We start from the raw sequence: 13,223 nt of genomic DNA, 5'->3' as shown, positions 1-13,223 counted from the left end.
AAGGATATGCGGGGAAGCCATTGTCTAATGGTTAGAGATGCAGCTTTGCGACCAAAAGGTTGCTGGTTTGATTCCCTGGACCAGCAGGAATGACTGAAATGCCCTTGGGCAAGGCACCAAAACCTGAACTGCTGCTCTGGGTGTGTCGTATGTTGCTCTGGATAAGAGCATCTGATAAATGTATTGTAATAATTTAGAGTATTCCTGATGAATACTGTCACCCTTGGCACACTGCATTTGTCTAAATTCCAAATGAAAGCTACTTGTACGGGGCAAATCATTTAATTTCATTTCAATTTAATCATTTAATTTCTAAAGCAAAAAAGAAAAGAGAAGTAAAGTGGCATTTATAGACAGGTTTGGTTACACGTGTTGGCAAAACAATCAGTGATTCAATGGAAAAGCTAAATGAGTGAAATACATTTCAATTCAGAAATAGATGCACACATGGGCACTAATGTCACTATTGACATTTTCCTACAAAGAAATCTGAACCCTAAGTCGTTATCACAATTTAAATGTACGTTATAGCATAGTAAAAAAAAAAATCGTAAAAATTAAGACCTATGAGCAGGGATGTACATACTTGTGAGTGGTAGCATACAGTACATAAGTAAGCAAGAGCTCTGTTTGTGTATTAGCATCCACCTACTGGATCAGTTCATGTAAAACTGAAAAATCCGATTTATATTAATGCTATGCTAATAACTTGGGCTAATAATGCTATGCTAGAGATGAGCCGGGCTAAAGAGAGGGTTATGCTTGTGGCCAAAAACCGAATGAAATCCGCTCCTCTGACAGCTGAACACACAGCAGGCTATAATCACTGCCAAAACATGAGTTAAAATACACACACGCACACACGCACGCACGCACACAAAACCCTGTAGTGCTGTAGCAGAGAGTTGGTTCCACCACAAGCACTTGTTTTATCATATTCTTGCACCTTGCGTGCCGAAAGCACCCCGAGGTCGTAATTAAAAATCATCCTGCATAGTGAAGAAGAAACACTGAAACACACACACAAACGTAAGCACAGCACCCTGTCAGAAATCAACCCGATCTGTATTCATTTATTCCACCACGCAACAATAATTACACCAGCCTCTCTGGTGTTTCTGCAGCCATCACCGAGTAAACAACAATTAATAGAGCAAAATTCAACACCCCTTCATCTGATGGCTTCCACTTCAACATCTATACATCACTGAGGCGACTAATTATACAACAGCAATCCGCCAGAGAGCATCACGACACGCGCTTTCAGGTAGCGGCACACCTGTCCAATTCCCGAAAATTCAAAATGCATTTAGGAATCAGTGATTCAATCGTTCAAACGCATCAGAATGAGATTATAATGTTGTAGAGCCACAAGAAAGCTGAACATTAGCGTTAGAGCTACACGGTGTTTACATCTCATCAAGTGCTGAGGTCATAGGCTGTAGTGTAATGGTGTTATAGCACCTGCGGAGAGCACTACATTCCCAAGAGAACTCAACTTATGAACTCCAGCCACAGAAAAGAGCAACTCATCTATCTATCTATCTATCTATCTATCTATCTATCTATCTATCTATCTATCTATCTATCTATCTGTCTGTCTGTCTGTCTGTCCATTCATCAGTAGTTGTCTCAGCTGATCTGTCTGTCCATATGTCCATCTGTCAATCAGGGCCTGCCTGAGTCTGTCTATCTATCTGTCGGTCTGTCTGTCCATTCATCAGTAGTTGTCTCAGTTGAGCTGTCTGTCCATATGTCCACTTGTCAATCAGTGCCTGCCTGAGTCTATCTATCTATCTATCTATCTATGGAAGCGAAGTGGCCAAGTGGTTAAAGCGCTTGACCACTAAGCAAACGGTCCCCGGTTCGAGCCTTGGCTCGACGGGGATCTGGGGCTCGCTCCCTGTCCACCCAGCAGTGAATGGGGACCTGGTGGAAACACTGGGGGAAGTAAGGCGGCGAGGAAAGGAACTGGCCACCCTACCTCACTATGCCGATGGCCCAGGACAAGTGCGCTCTCTAACAGGCACTCCCCCAATGTACGAATCGTATATGGGACCCTCTCTTCTTCTTCTATCTATCTATCTATCTATCTATCTATCTATCTATCTATCTATCTATCTATCTCAGGGGCGCAGATACGTTTTTTGAACTGGGGGGGACAAAGCTGCCAGCAAACCAACCCCAACATGTGTTGTGCGAGGAATATACTCTGATGCCCTCAGGGCAGTGACATTACTCAGCTAAGACAAAAAAGCCATCACTCCTTCATCCCTGCAACCGTTAGCTTAGGCCTACTAATAAATAAAGAGTAGGAATAGAGCACACCTGTGATCACCTCCCTCACTGCCATCACCAGGAACTACCTGCAGGCCAGGACAATGATAACATTTTAACATAGCCTATGGAAATCCAAAGTTTACACATTATCATCACGCACAGAAATTGCAAAACTGCAAAACTAGTTTTAAAACCGCTAAGTTCCAACTGTTAAACATAGCGAGAGGCTGGGCTACGTGTGTGTGTGTAAAGTGTAAACCAGTGCATCCTGACTTTCTAACTATGCCTGTGTGTTGCGTGAGCGGCAGTCAGTCAACAACTCTTCGCAAAGTTTCCTTATGAAACACTATGCTCGCTGAAATGATGGCAGGGAACGCCAGATTAAACATTAAAACTGCCTTCTGAGCACTGTATCTACAGGCTACCACCGAAAGAAGGAGGCTACCAGAAAGGCATCTCTAGTCCGTACGATTTTACTTTCACTACGACATTACTTTGAACAGATTATCAAAAAATTGCAAGGTGATATGATAAAGGAAGGCACAGTTTACTTACAGTCGTTTTTTTTTTAAAACAATGCAATCGTTTTCTGCCTTTTCGGTTTGGCACTCTTCATCATGCTGTGTTGGGGTCCTGAACTAGGAGCTGTCCCCGATATGCCTGTCAAACTTGTTGTGGGTAACCATAGCAACCAAGCTCGAGCTCGCAACCTGTGCAGTCTGCGCAGCTCAACCAACCGAATATCAGTCTTTGTTTTGTTTTATGTGAGTTGTTGCAACTATGTATGTACTGCTGTGCACCTCAATAAACCGAATGGTAATTAGTCTTTTGATTTTTCTGTGAGGTTTGCCTTATGCAAAGCAAGACAGCATAGACATTTTTTCCTCCCTATGAGTGGGGGGGACCAAACGAGGTGAATTTAAATCTGGGTGGGACGAATCCCACCCGTCCCCCCCTCTATTTGCGCCCGTGATCTATCTATCTATCTATCTATCTATCTATCTATCTATCTATCTATCTATCTATCTATCTATCTATCTATCTGTCTGTCTGTCTGTCTGTCCATTTCAATCTGTCTGTCTGTCTATCTATGTCCATCTATCTGTTTATCTGTCCATTCATCAATAGTTGTCTCAGTCAAGCTGTCTGTCCATATGTCCACCTGTCAATCAGTGCCTGTCTGAGTCTATCTATCTATCTATCTATCTATCTATCTATCTATCTATCTATCTATCTATCTATCTATCTATCTATCTATCTATCTACTAAAATGTAACTCTCGTACACTCTGTATGTGCTTTAATGTTTAAAGTTTGAACGCATTCCTGTGATAAGCAGTGAATTAGCTGTGAGTGCTCCTGTATCTTTGTAGTGCAGTAACTGATCAGACCTATCCAGCTTCCTCTCTCGCTGATCATTACGTATCAGAGTCGACTAAATGAACAGAGAGACGGGTAAAAATAGCTTGGTCTCCAGACACTTTCTCCCATATCCTCATGCAAAATGTAAAGAAACGGATGTGGCGTAGGTGAAGGGGAAGAGGGTGAAGGGAAGAGGGTCTAGAGTTTGAGTGCACTTCAGTGCTAATGCGGAGGAGGAGCGCTGTTTTTGTGATGGCCCACTTTAGCATTGTTTAAGCTTTTTTTTTTTTTTTAAATGATACAACCCCGATTCCAAAAAAGTTGGGACAAAGTACAAATTGTAAATAAAAACGGAATGCAATGATGTGGAAGTTTCAAAATTCCATATTTTATTCAGAATAGAACATAGATGACATATCAAATGTTTAAACTGAGAAAATGTATCATTTAAAGAGAAAAATTAGGTGATTTTAAATTTCATGACAATAACACATCTCAAAAAAGTTGGGATAATAATAATAATAATAATAATAATAATAATAATAAGTTCAATTTATATCGCGCCTTTCACAAACCCAAGGACGCTTTACAAAAGAGTTACCACCAAAAAAAAACCTAGGAAGAATAGTGTGAGGTAAAGAGAAAAGTTTTCAAGTTAGCTTTGAAGGAAGAGAGAGTGGAACAGTCACGAAGTGATTGTGGTAACGAGTTCCAAAGTTTAGGAGCAGCAACACTAAATGATCTGCCACACATAGATGCCAGTTTAAAATGTGGAACAGTCAGAAGTCCACAGACAGAAGATCTGAGGGAGCGGGAGGGACAGTACAAATGAATTAGCTCACAGACATAGGAAGGAGCGAAACCATGAAGAGCTTTATAGGTTAAAAGCAGGATTTTGTATTTGATCCGAGAGATAACTGGCAACCAGTGCAGTTGCTGTAAAACAGACACTGGGACAAGGCCATGTTTACCACTGTGAGACATCCCCTTTTCTCTTTACAACAGTCTGTAAACGTCTGGGGACTGAGGAGACAAGTTGCTCAAGTTTAGGGATAGGAATGTTAACCCATTCTTGTCTAATGTAGGATTCTAGTTGCTCAACTGTCTTAGGTCTTTTTTGTTGTATCTTCCGTTTTATGATGCGCCAAATGTTTTCTATGGGTGAAAGATCTGGACTGCAGGCTGGCCAGTTCAGTACCCGGACCCTTCTTCTACACAGCCATGATGCTGTAATTGATGCAGTATGTGGTTTGGCATTGTCATGTTGGAAAATGCAAGGTCTTCCCTGAAAGAGACGTCGTCTGGATGGGAGCATATGTTGCTCTAGAACCTGGATATACCTTTCAGCATTGATGGTGTCTTTCCAGATGTGTAAGCTGCCCATGCCACACGCACTAATGCAACCCCATACCATCAGAGATGCAGGCTTCTGAACTGAGCGCTGATAACAACTTGGGTCGTCCTTCTCCTCTTTAGTCCGAATGACACGGCGTCCCTGATTTCCATAAAGAACTTCACATTTTGATTTGTCTGACCACAGAACAGTTTTCCACTTTGCCACAGTCCATTTTAAATGAGCCTTGGCCCAGAGAAGACGTCTGCGCTTCTGGATCATGTTTAGATACGGCTTCTTCTTTGAACTATAGAGTTTTAGCTGGCAACGGCGGATGGCACGGTGAATTGTGTTCACAGATAATGTTCTCTGGAAATATTCCTGAGCCCATTTTGTGATTTCCAATACAGAAGCATGCCTGTATGTGATGCAGTGCCGTCTAAGGGCCCGAAGATCACGGGCACCCAGTATGGTTTTCTGGCCTTGACCCTTACGCACAGAGATTCTTCCAGATTCTCTGAATCTTTTGATGATATTATGCACTGTAGATGATGATATGTTCAAACTCTTTGCAATTTTACACTGTCGAACTCCTTTCTGATATTGCTCCACTGTTTGTCGGCGCAGAATTAGGGGGATTGGTGATCCTCTTCCCATCTTTACTTCTGAGAGCCGCTTCCGCTCCAAGATGTTCTTTTTATACCCAGTCATGTTAATGACCTATTGCCAATTGACCTAATGAGTTGCAATTTGGTCCTCCAGCTGTTCCTTTTTTGTACCTTTAACTTTTCCAGCCTCTTATTGCCCCTGTCCCAACTTTTTTGAGATGTGTTGCTGTCATGAAATTTCAAATGAGCCAATATTTGGCATGAAATTTCAAAATGTCTCACTTTCGACATTTGATATGTTGTCTAAGTTCTATTGTGAATACAATATCAGTTTTTGAGATTTGTAAATTATTGCATTCCGTTTTTATTTACAATTTGTACTTTGTCCCAACTTTTTTGGAATCGGGGTTGTCAGATAAAGGAGATGCCAGGAATTGTTGACAGATACAGATGAGTGGTGAAAGGAATTAATCATTTTACATATACACCACTTACATAAATGTCACTTTAGCTTTTAAAGAGATGTCTATTATAAAAAACAAAAAATAATAATAATGATAAAGGGCAACTGAAATGTGTATAACACTTCAATGAGTTGATTCATAAATAATACTTTACTACAGCAAGTATCAGTTGCATTGCATATGGTACCAGCTTTTCTTATGAATAATCAAAGGGCATTTGGTGTTTAATTTTTCATCTCATCTAGCCGCTTTATCCAATTATTTCTTATTTCGACAGTCAGTGAAATACTTCAGGATTCGTCAAGAGAACAAACACTTTTCATCTGTCCATTCAACCCTCTTAATATTACATAGGTTTCTGTAAAGTCACGAATGTCACGAATTCAAGAACCGTTTATGTCTGAGTTTCATGTTCTCTGCGTGAGCTTTTGTCCTGGCTTCACTCCTGTCTCCGCCCCATCTTCTCACTGGTTTGTTTCCCGAATGCGTTCACCTGTTCCCTGTTCGGCCATTAATTAATTTGCCTTTTTACTCCCTGCTGTTTCCATTCCTTGTAGTGAAGTCTTGTTTATAGTAAGCATGCATTTCTGAGCTTCATTTCCTGTTCCTGGTTCATCTGACTTGTGCCTGTTTTTGTTACTGATGATGCTTTGCCCTGTTTTGAAATTGTCTTCCTGTTTATTCACACATAACAGACTGTCAAGTTTGATTTTTGGACTGCCTCTAATAAAACAATGGTATCAAATGGCATCTCCTCTAAAACATTACCAGCATGACTTCAGATTCAAAACACTGATAAACTGCTTTATTTATATCGACAATACGTGCGGGCGGCATGGTGGTGTAGTGGTTAGCGCTGTCGCCTCACAGCAAGAAGGTCCGGGTTCGAGCCCCGTGGCCGGCGAGGGCCTTTCTGTGCGGAGTTTGCATGTTCTCCCCGTGTCCGCGTGGGTTTCCTCCGGGTGCTCCGGTTTCCCCCACAGTCCAAAGACATGCAGGTTAGGTTAACTGGTGACTCTAAATTGACCGTAGGTGTGAATGTGAGTGTGAATGGTTGTCTGTGTCTATGTGTCAGCCCTGCGATGACCTGGCGACTTGTCCAGGGTGTACCCCGCCTTTCGCCCATAGTCAGCTGGGATAGGCTCCAGCTTGCCTGCGACCCTGTAGAACAGGATAAAGCGGCTACAGATAATGAGATGAGATGAGACAATACGTGCATGAAAATTTTACTTATGAATAACGCTAACTTCCAAAAACTGTTTTATAAAAGTCCTTCCCATGCCATGTGGCGCATAGGGCGGCGCCAATCTCCGTTTCCGGAGCCCTCGGCCTCTCGCCTATTACATAGCTAGGGTTACAGTCCTAGTAAGGGCTAGTCCTCTGGTAACCGCGAGAGTTTGAAACCCCACTCGCATCTGTATTGCAGCGTGCCTTGCCAGACGGCAGTAGGTACCATTTTTATGACGGTCTTTGGTATGACCCGACCGTGAGTAGAACTTGCGATCGAAAGGCAGACACGCTAACCACTAGGCCAACTCGCAGTTGTTTTATAAAAGGCGTTACCGAAAGCTTTTTTTGTTTAAAAAGCTACAAAAAAAAAGACTTATTTCATTTTTTTTTAAAAAAAATAAATAAATAATAAACTGTGTATATTTTATATTTCAAAGTTCAACACATATTTTATAGAATACATTATCTCATCTCATTATCTCTAGCCGCTTTATCCTGTTCTACAGGGTCGCAGGCAAGCTGGAGCCTATCCCAGCTGACTACGGGCGAAAGGCGGGGTACACCCTGGACAAGTCGCCAGGTCATCACAGGGCTGACACATAGACACAGACAACCATTCACACTCACATTCACACCTACAGTCAATTTAGAGTCACCAGTTAACCTAACCTGCATGTCTTTGGACTGTGGGGGAAACCGGAGCACCCGGAGGAAACCCACGCGGACAACATGCAAACTCCGCACAGAAAGGCCCTCGCTGGCCCCGGGGCTCGAACCCAGGACCTTCTTGCTGTGAGGCGACAGCGCTAACCACTACACCACCGTGCCGCCCTAGAATACATTATATGAATTAAATCTTTATATAAGCAAATGTAATGTTTACATAGTTATAATATTCTATTGAATAAATTATGATTATTTTGGCTATAAAAAATAAATAGCGATTAAATAATTATGCACAACTAGAAGGTTATATCTATAAAGACCAAATACAAAATTACTTAATTTTACAGTCATGAATTACGATAAATAGAGAATAGTGTGAAAGCAGAATGTTTTGTTCATTTTCATCTCAACCAAAACTGATTTTTGTCAATTTTAAGTAATAATTTAAGCAAAATATTAAGTACAATTGGTAATAAACTCAATTTTTTTTTGCTATTAATAAAACAGCCAATTTCAGGGCGTCAGCATAAAGACAAAGTCATGCAACTGGAGAAAGTTTAAAACCCAGAGAATCCTCACCTTCCCCGACGATCCCAAGCACCTCAAACTTGTTCATCACATCACCGATGGCAGGGTTCCTCATCAAGACTAATGGTGGTTGGCCGAAAGAGGCGGAGCTCAAGGGGGTGAGAGATCGTCTTCTGGGTTACAGGAGGGCATGGGGTGGCCTGGCATCAGGTGGTCCAGTCAGAACGGGCCACTGAACATTCCAGTACACGCTCACATCTGTGGACACATCATGGAAAATGGATCTTTATGGGGTTGACATTAAACACTGTGGGTTTTTTGGCGGGGTGGGGTGGGGGGGGTGTTTGTTTTTACTGAAAGTAATCTTTCATTTTAAACTATTATCATCTAATAAGAAAGTGGAATGAAGTGGAGTGACAGGTGGATGAAATTTACTCTCAATGGTGGAAAGGATTTTTCAAAGCCTAGCTTTGGGACGGGATTAAACATCAAACTACAACCCCAATTCAATAAATCTGGGACGCTGTGTAAAACATAAATAGAAAACAGAATGTGAAAATTTGCAAATCATGGAAACCCTATATTCATTGAAAATACTACAAAGACAACATATCAGATGTTAAAACTGAGAAATTGTATTGTTTTTTGAAAAATATTTGTTCATTTTGAATTTGATCGCAGTAACACGTTTCAGAAAAGTTGGGACAGGGGCAACAAAAGACTGAAAAAATTGTGTAATGATAAAAAAAAAACTAATTAGGTTAATTAGCAACAGGTCAGTAACATGATTGGGTATAAAAAGAGCATCCCAGACAGGCGGAGTCTCTCAGAAGTAAAGATGGGGAGGGGTTCACTGCTCCGTGAAAGACTGCATGAGCAAACAGTGCAACAATTTAAGAATAACGTTCCTCAATGTAAAATTACAAAGAATTTAGGGATCACATCATCTATGGTACATAATATCATTAAAAGATTCAGAGAATCTGGAGAAATCTCTGTATGCAAGAGACAAGGCTGAAAACTGACATTGGATGCCTGCAATCTTCAGTCCCTCAGGAGACACTGCATTAAAAGCAGACACGTGTCTGTAGTGGAAATCACTGTATGGGCTCAGGAACACTTCAGAAAACCATCGTCTGTGAAAACAGTTCATTACTGCATCCACAAATGCAAGATAACACCAGATATAAACAACATCCAGAAACACTGCCACCTTCTCTGGGCCCGAGCTCTTTTACAATGGACTGAGGCGAAGTGGAAAACTGTCCCGAGGTCTGACGAATCAAAAGTAGAAATTCTTCTCAGAAATCATGAACACCACGATCTCCAGGCTAAAGAGGAGAGGGACCGTCCAGCTTGTTATCAGTGCACAGTTCAAAAGCTGGCATCTGTGATGGAATGAGGGTGCATTAGTGCACATGACATGGGTAGCTTGTACATCTGGGAAGGCATCATTAATGCTGAATGATATAGATACGTTTCAGAACAATATGCTGCCATCCAGACAAAATATTTTTCAGAGAAGGCCTTCCTTCTTTCAGCAAGACAATGCCAAACCGCTTTCTGCACATATTAAAACTGCATGGCTCCATAGTAAAAGAGTCCAGGTGCTAAACTGACCTGCCTGCAGTCCAGACCTGTCTCCCATATAAAACATTTGGCGCATTATAAAGTGCAAAATATGACAAAGGAGACCCCAAACTGTTGAGCAACTGAAATTGTACATCAGCCAAGAATGGGACAACATTTCTCTTTCAAAACTACAGCAACTGATCTCCTCAGTTCCCAAACGTTTACAGAATGTTGTTGAAAGTAGAGGTGATGCAACACAGTGGTAAACATGCCCCTGTGCCAACTTTTTTGAAATGTATTGCTGACATCAAATTCAAAATGAACATACATTTTTCAAAAAACAATAAAACTTCCCAGTTTCAACATTTGATATATTGTCTTTGTACAATTTTCAATGAAATATAGGGTTTCCTAAATTTGCAAATCATCATATTGTTGTTTTTTTTTTATTTACATTTTATACAGTGTCCCAAATTTATGGAACTGGGGTTGTATTAGGGTTGTAACAATACACAAAATTTAAATTCATTACAATACAATACATTTTCGATTCAGCAAAAATACAGATTGCTTGAATTTCCATCCTGAGGCTATTTACTGAAATTGTATATTTATAAAATGTCCACACAAAAATGGCATTCATGATGGTGCAGATACTGCATGTTTACTGGAAATCCCAGAGGTGAGCCGTGTAGTTCGTTGAGTCTCTCATCTCATCTCATCTCATCTCATCTCATCTCATCTCATCTCATCATCTCTAGCCGCTTTATCCTGTTCTACAGGGTCGCAGGCAAGCTGGAGCCTATCCCAGCTGACTACGGGCGAAAGGCGGGGTACACCCTGGACAAGTCGCCAGGTCATCACAGGGCTGACACATAGACACAGACAACCATTCACACTCACATTCACACCTACGGTCAATTTAGAGTCACCAGTTAACCTAACCTGCATGTCTTTGGACTGTGGGGGAAACCGGAGCACCCGGAGGAAACCCATGCGGACACGGGGAGAACATGCAAACTCCGCACAGAAAGGCCTTCGCCGACCACAGGGCTCGAACCCGGACCTTCTTGCTGTGAGGCGACAGCGCGAACCACTACACCACCGTGCCGCCCTCGTTGAGTCTCTTCATCTAAAATGCTTCTCAAGTTATTACAGTTCTCTCTGCTGTACATCACTTTTCTATCAAATGTTATTTAATAGTCTGTCAGCCAAATTAACGTGGGTGGAATCGTGTTCGCTCATTAAGCCAAATTATTAACATGACCACACTAACGTCAGTCATGACCCCTTGATGTTTATGACACTGTATTTTCTTGGGATTAAGAGAAAAGGATCCGCTTCCTTAGTCTGCTTGTTCTGTTGCCTCGGGGAGGTTTGTTTGTTTTTTCATTATCAAACATAACATTTGAGAATGTAACTTTTTATAAAACGTAAAAACATAAGAAAAGATGGAAGAATTCTCCAGCGTCAGTGCTTAGTAACAGTCAGAAGAAAAGCTGTAGTGAGGGAACAACTTCCATACTGCTGTGTTATAAGCGGAATAAAAGACTGGTCATACTCATCTCATTATCTCTAGCCGCTTTATCCTTCTACAGGGTCGCAGGCAAGCTGGAGCCTATCCCAGCTGACTACAGGCGAAAGGCAGGGTACACCCTGGACAAGTCGCCAGGTCATCACAGGGTTGACACATAGACACAGACAACCATTCACACTCACATTCACACCTACGGTCAATTTAGAGTCACCAGTTAACCTAACCTGCATGTCTTTGGACTGTGGGGGAAACCGGAGCACCCGGAGGAAACCCACGCGGACACGGGGAGAACATGCAAACTCCACACAGAAAGGCCCTCGCCGGCCCCGGGGCTCGAACCCAGGACCTTCTTGTTGTGAGGCGACAGCGCTAACCACTACACCACCGTGCCGCCCACTGGTCATACTGTTATTGCAAAAAAAATAAATAACACAGGCCTCAACGTTAACTTTTGACACCTTCTGTCCTGCAGGGCAAATGGCCTCAAAAAAATTTTTGCCCCCCCTTGAATTTCCTTTTGCCCTAAAATTCTGCGGTATTTCGGCAAATTTTCAAGTACACGGTTCAAGGTAATACTGATATGTTTTCTAGGGGTATAATTGAGTTATTTAGACAAAAGTACATGTTTTTTTAAAGCACAACATTTATTTTTAAAAACAACATTTATTTCTGCAACAGAAGAACAAGACAAGCCCTGAAAACATGAAACATAAATCAATATCATATATGTAAGACTTCCGTACGGTACAAGTACGTAATACGTCTTTTTATATAGCGTTTAGGACATAAAGCACACTTTGTTTTGCCTAGAACAATGACTAGCAATATTGCAAAGATGAATTATAAAACTAAAAACATTATCCATCATCCTTCCCTCCATTATCCCTCCCTCCATCCTTCTCCCCCCCAATCATCGTCACTTCACATGCTAATGTCAAATGATAAATGGGGTAAAATATATTTATCTATGGGATAATTCACTATGTAAATGATATATATTTACTGTAGAGGGTGTGGTTTACTATTTGAGACACAAAAGTATGTCTTTCTATTCATCGAATGTACTTACCACTAGCTTTTTTACATATGTGGTGTAGTGCATGGTGGTGTCGTGGTTAGCGCTATAGCCTCACAGCAAGAAGGTCCGGGTTCGAGCCCCGGGGCCGGCGAAGGCCTTTCTGTGTGGAGTTTGCATGTTCTCCCCGTGTCCGCGTGGGTTTCCTCCGGGTGCTCCGGTTTCCCCGACAGTCCAAAGACATGCAGGTTAGGTTAATTGGTGACTCTAAATTGACCGTAGGTGTGAATGTGAGTGTGAATGGTTGTCTGTGTCTATGTGTCAGCCCTGTGATGACCTGGCGACTTGTCCAGGGTGTACCCCGCCTTTCGCCCGTAGTCAGCTGGGATAGGCTCCAGCTCGCCTGCGACAGGATAAGTGGCTACAGATAATGGATGGATGGATATGTGGACGTCCTGAAGTCAACCTGGGAAAACATAGAGGGCACCAGCGAGCACTCGTAGTGATGAAAAGCACAAATGCGCACGCCCTCCTGAAGCAAGCCAATCAGAATCACCGTTACAAATTGGGAAGAAAAAAACAACACGCAAACACAGTAGAGACAAGGATGCTGGTTAATACGTCTTGTT

At 41.9% G+C, this 13,223-nt stretch overlaps 1 protein-coding gene across 3 annotated transcripts in view; it reads right to left on the bottom strand.

The window, feature by feature from the left end:
* Window positions 1–13,223, bottom strand: part of LOC132896664 (cyclin-dependent kinase-like 5) — a 201,651-nt gene that overhangs the window by 161,235 nt on the left and 27,193 nt on the right. For all 3 annotated transcript variants that reach the window (XM_060937649.1, XM_060937651.1, XM_060937650.1), the window contains exon 2: window positions 8,522–8,728. In XM_060937649.1, the coding sequence (XP_060793632.1) occupies window positions 8,522–8,585 (64 nt within the window). In that variant the 5' untranslated portion in view covers window positions 8,586–8,728. The remainder of the gene's footprint in view (window positions 1–8,521; window positions 8,729–13,223) is intronic.

Source organism: Neoarius graeffei, chromosome 13 (assembly GCF_027579695.1).
Source record: "Neoarius graeffei isolate fNeoGra1 chromosome 13, fNeoGra1.pri, whole genome shotgun sequence".
NCBI lineage: Eukaryota > Metazoa > Chordata > Actinopteri > Siluriformes > Ariidae > Neoarius > Neoarius graeffei.
This window is presented reverse-complemented; position numbering and strand designations above follow the sequence as displayed.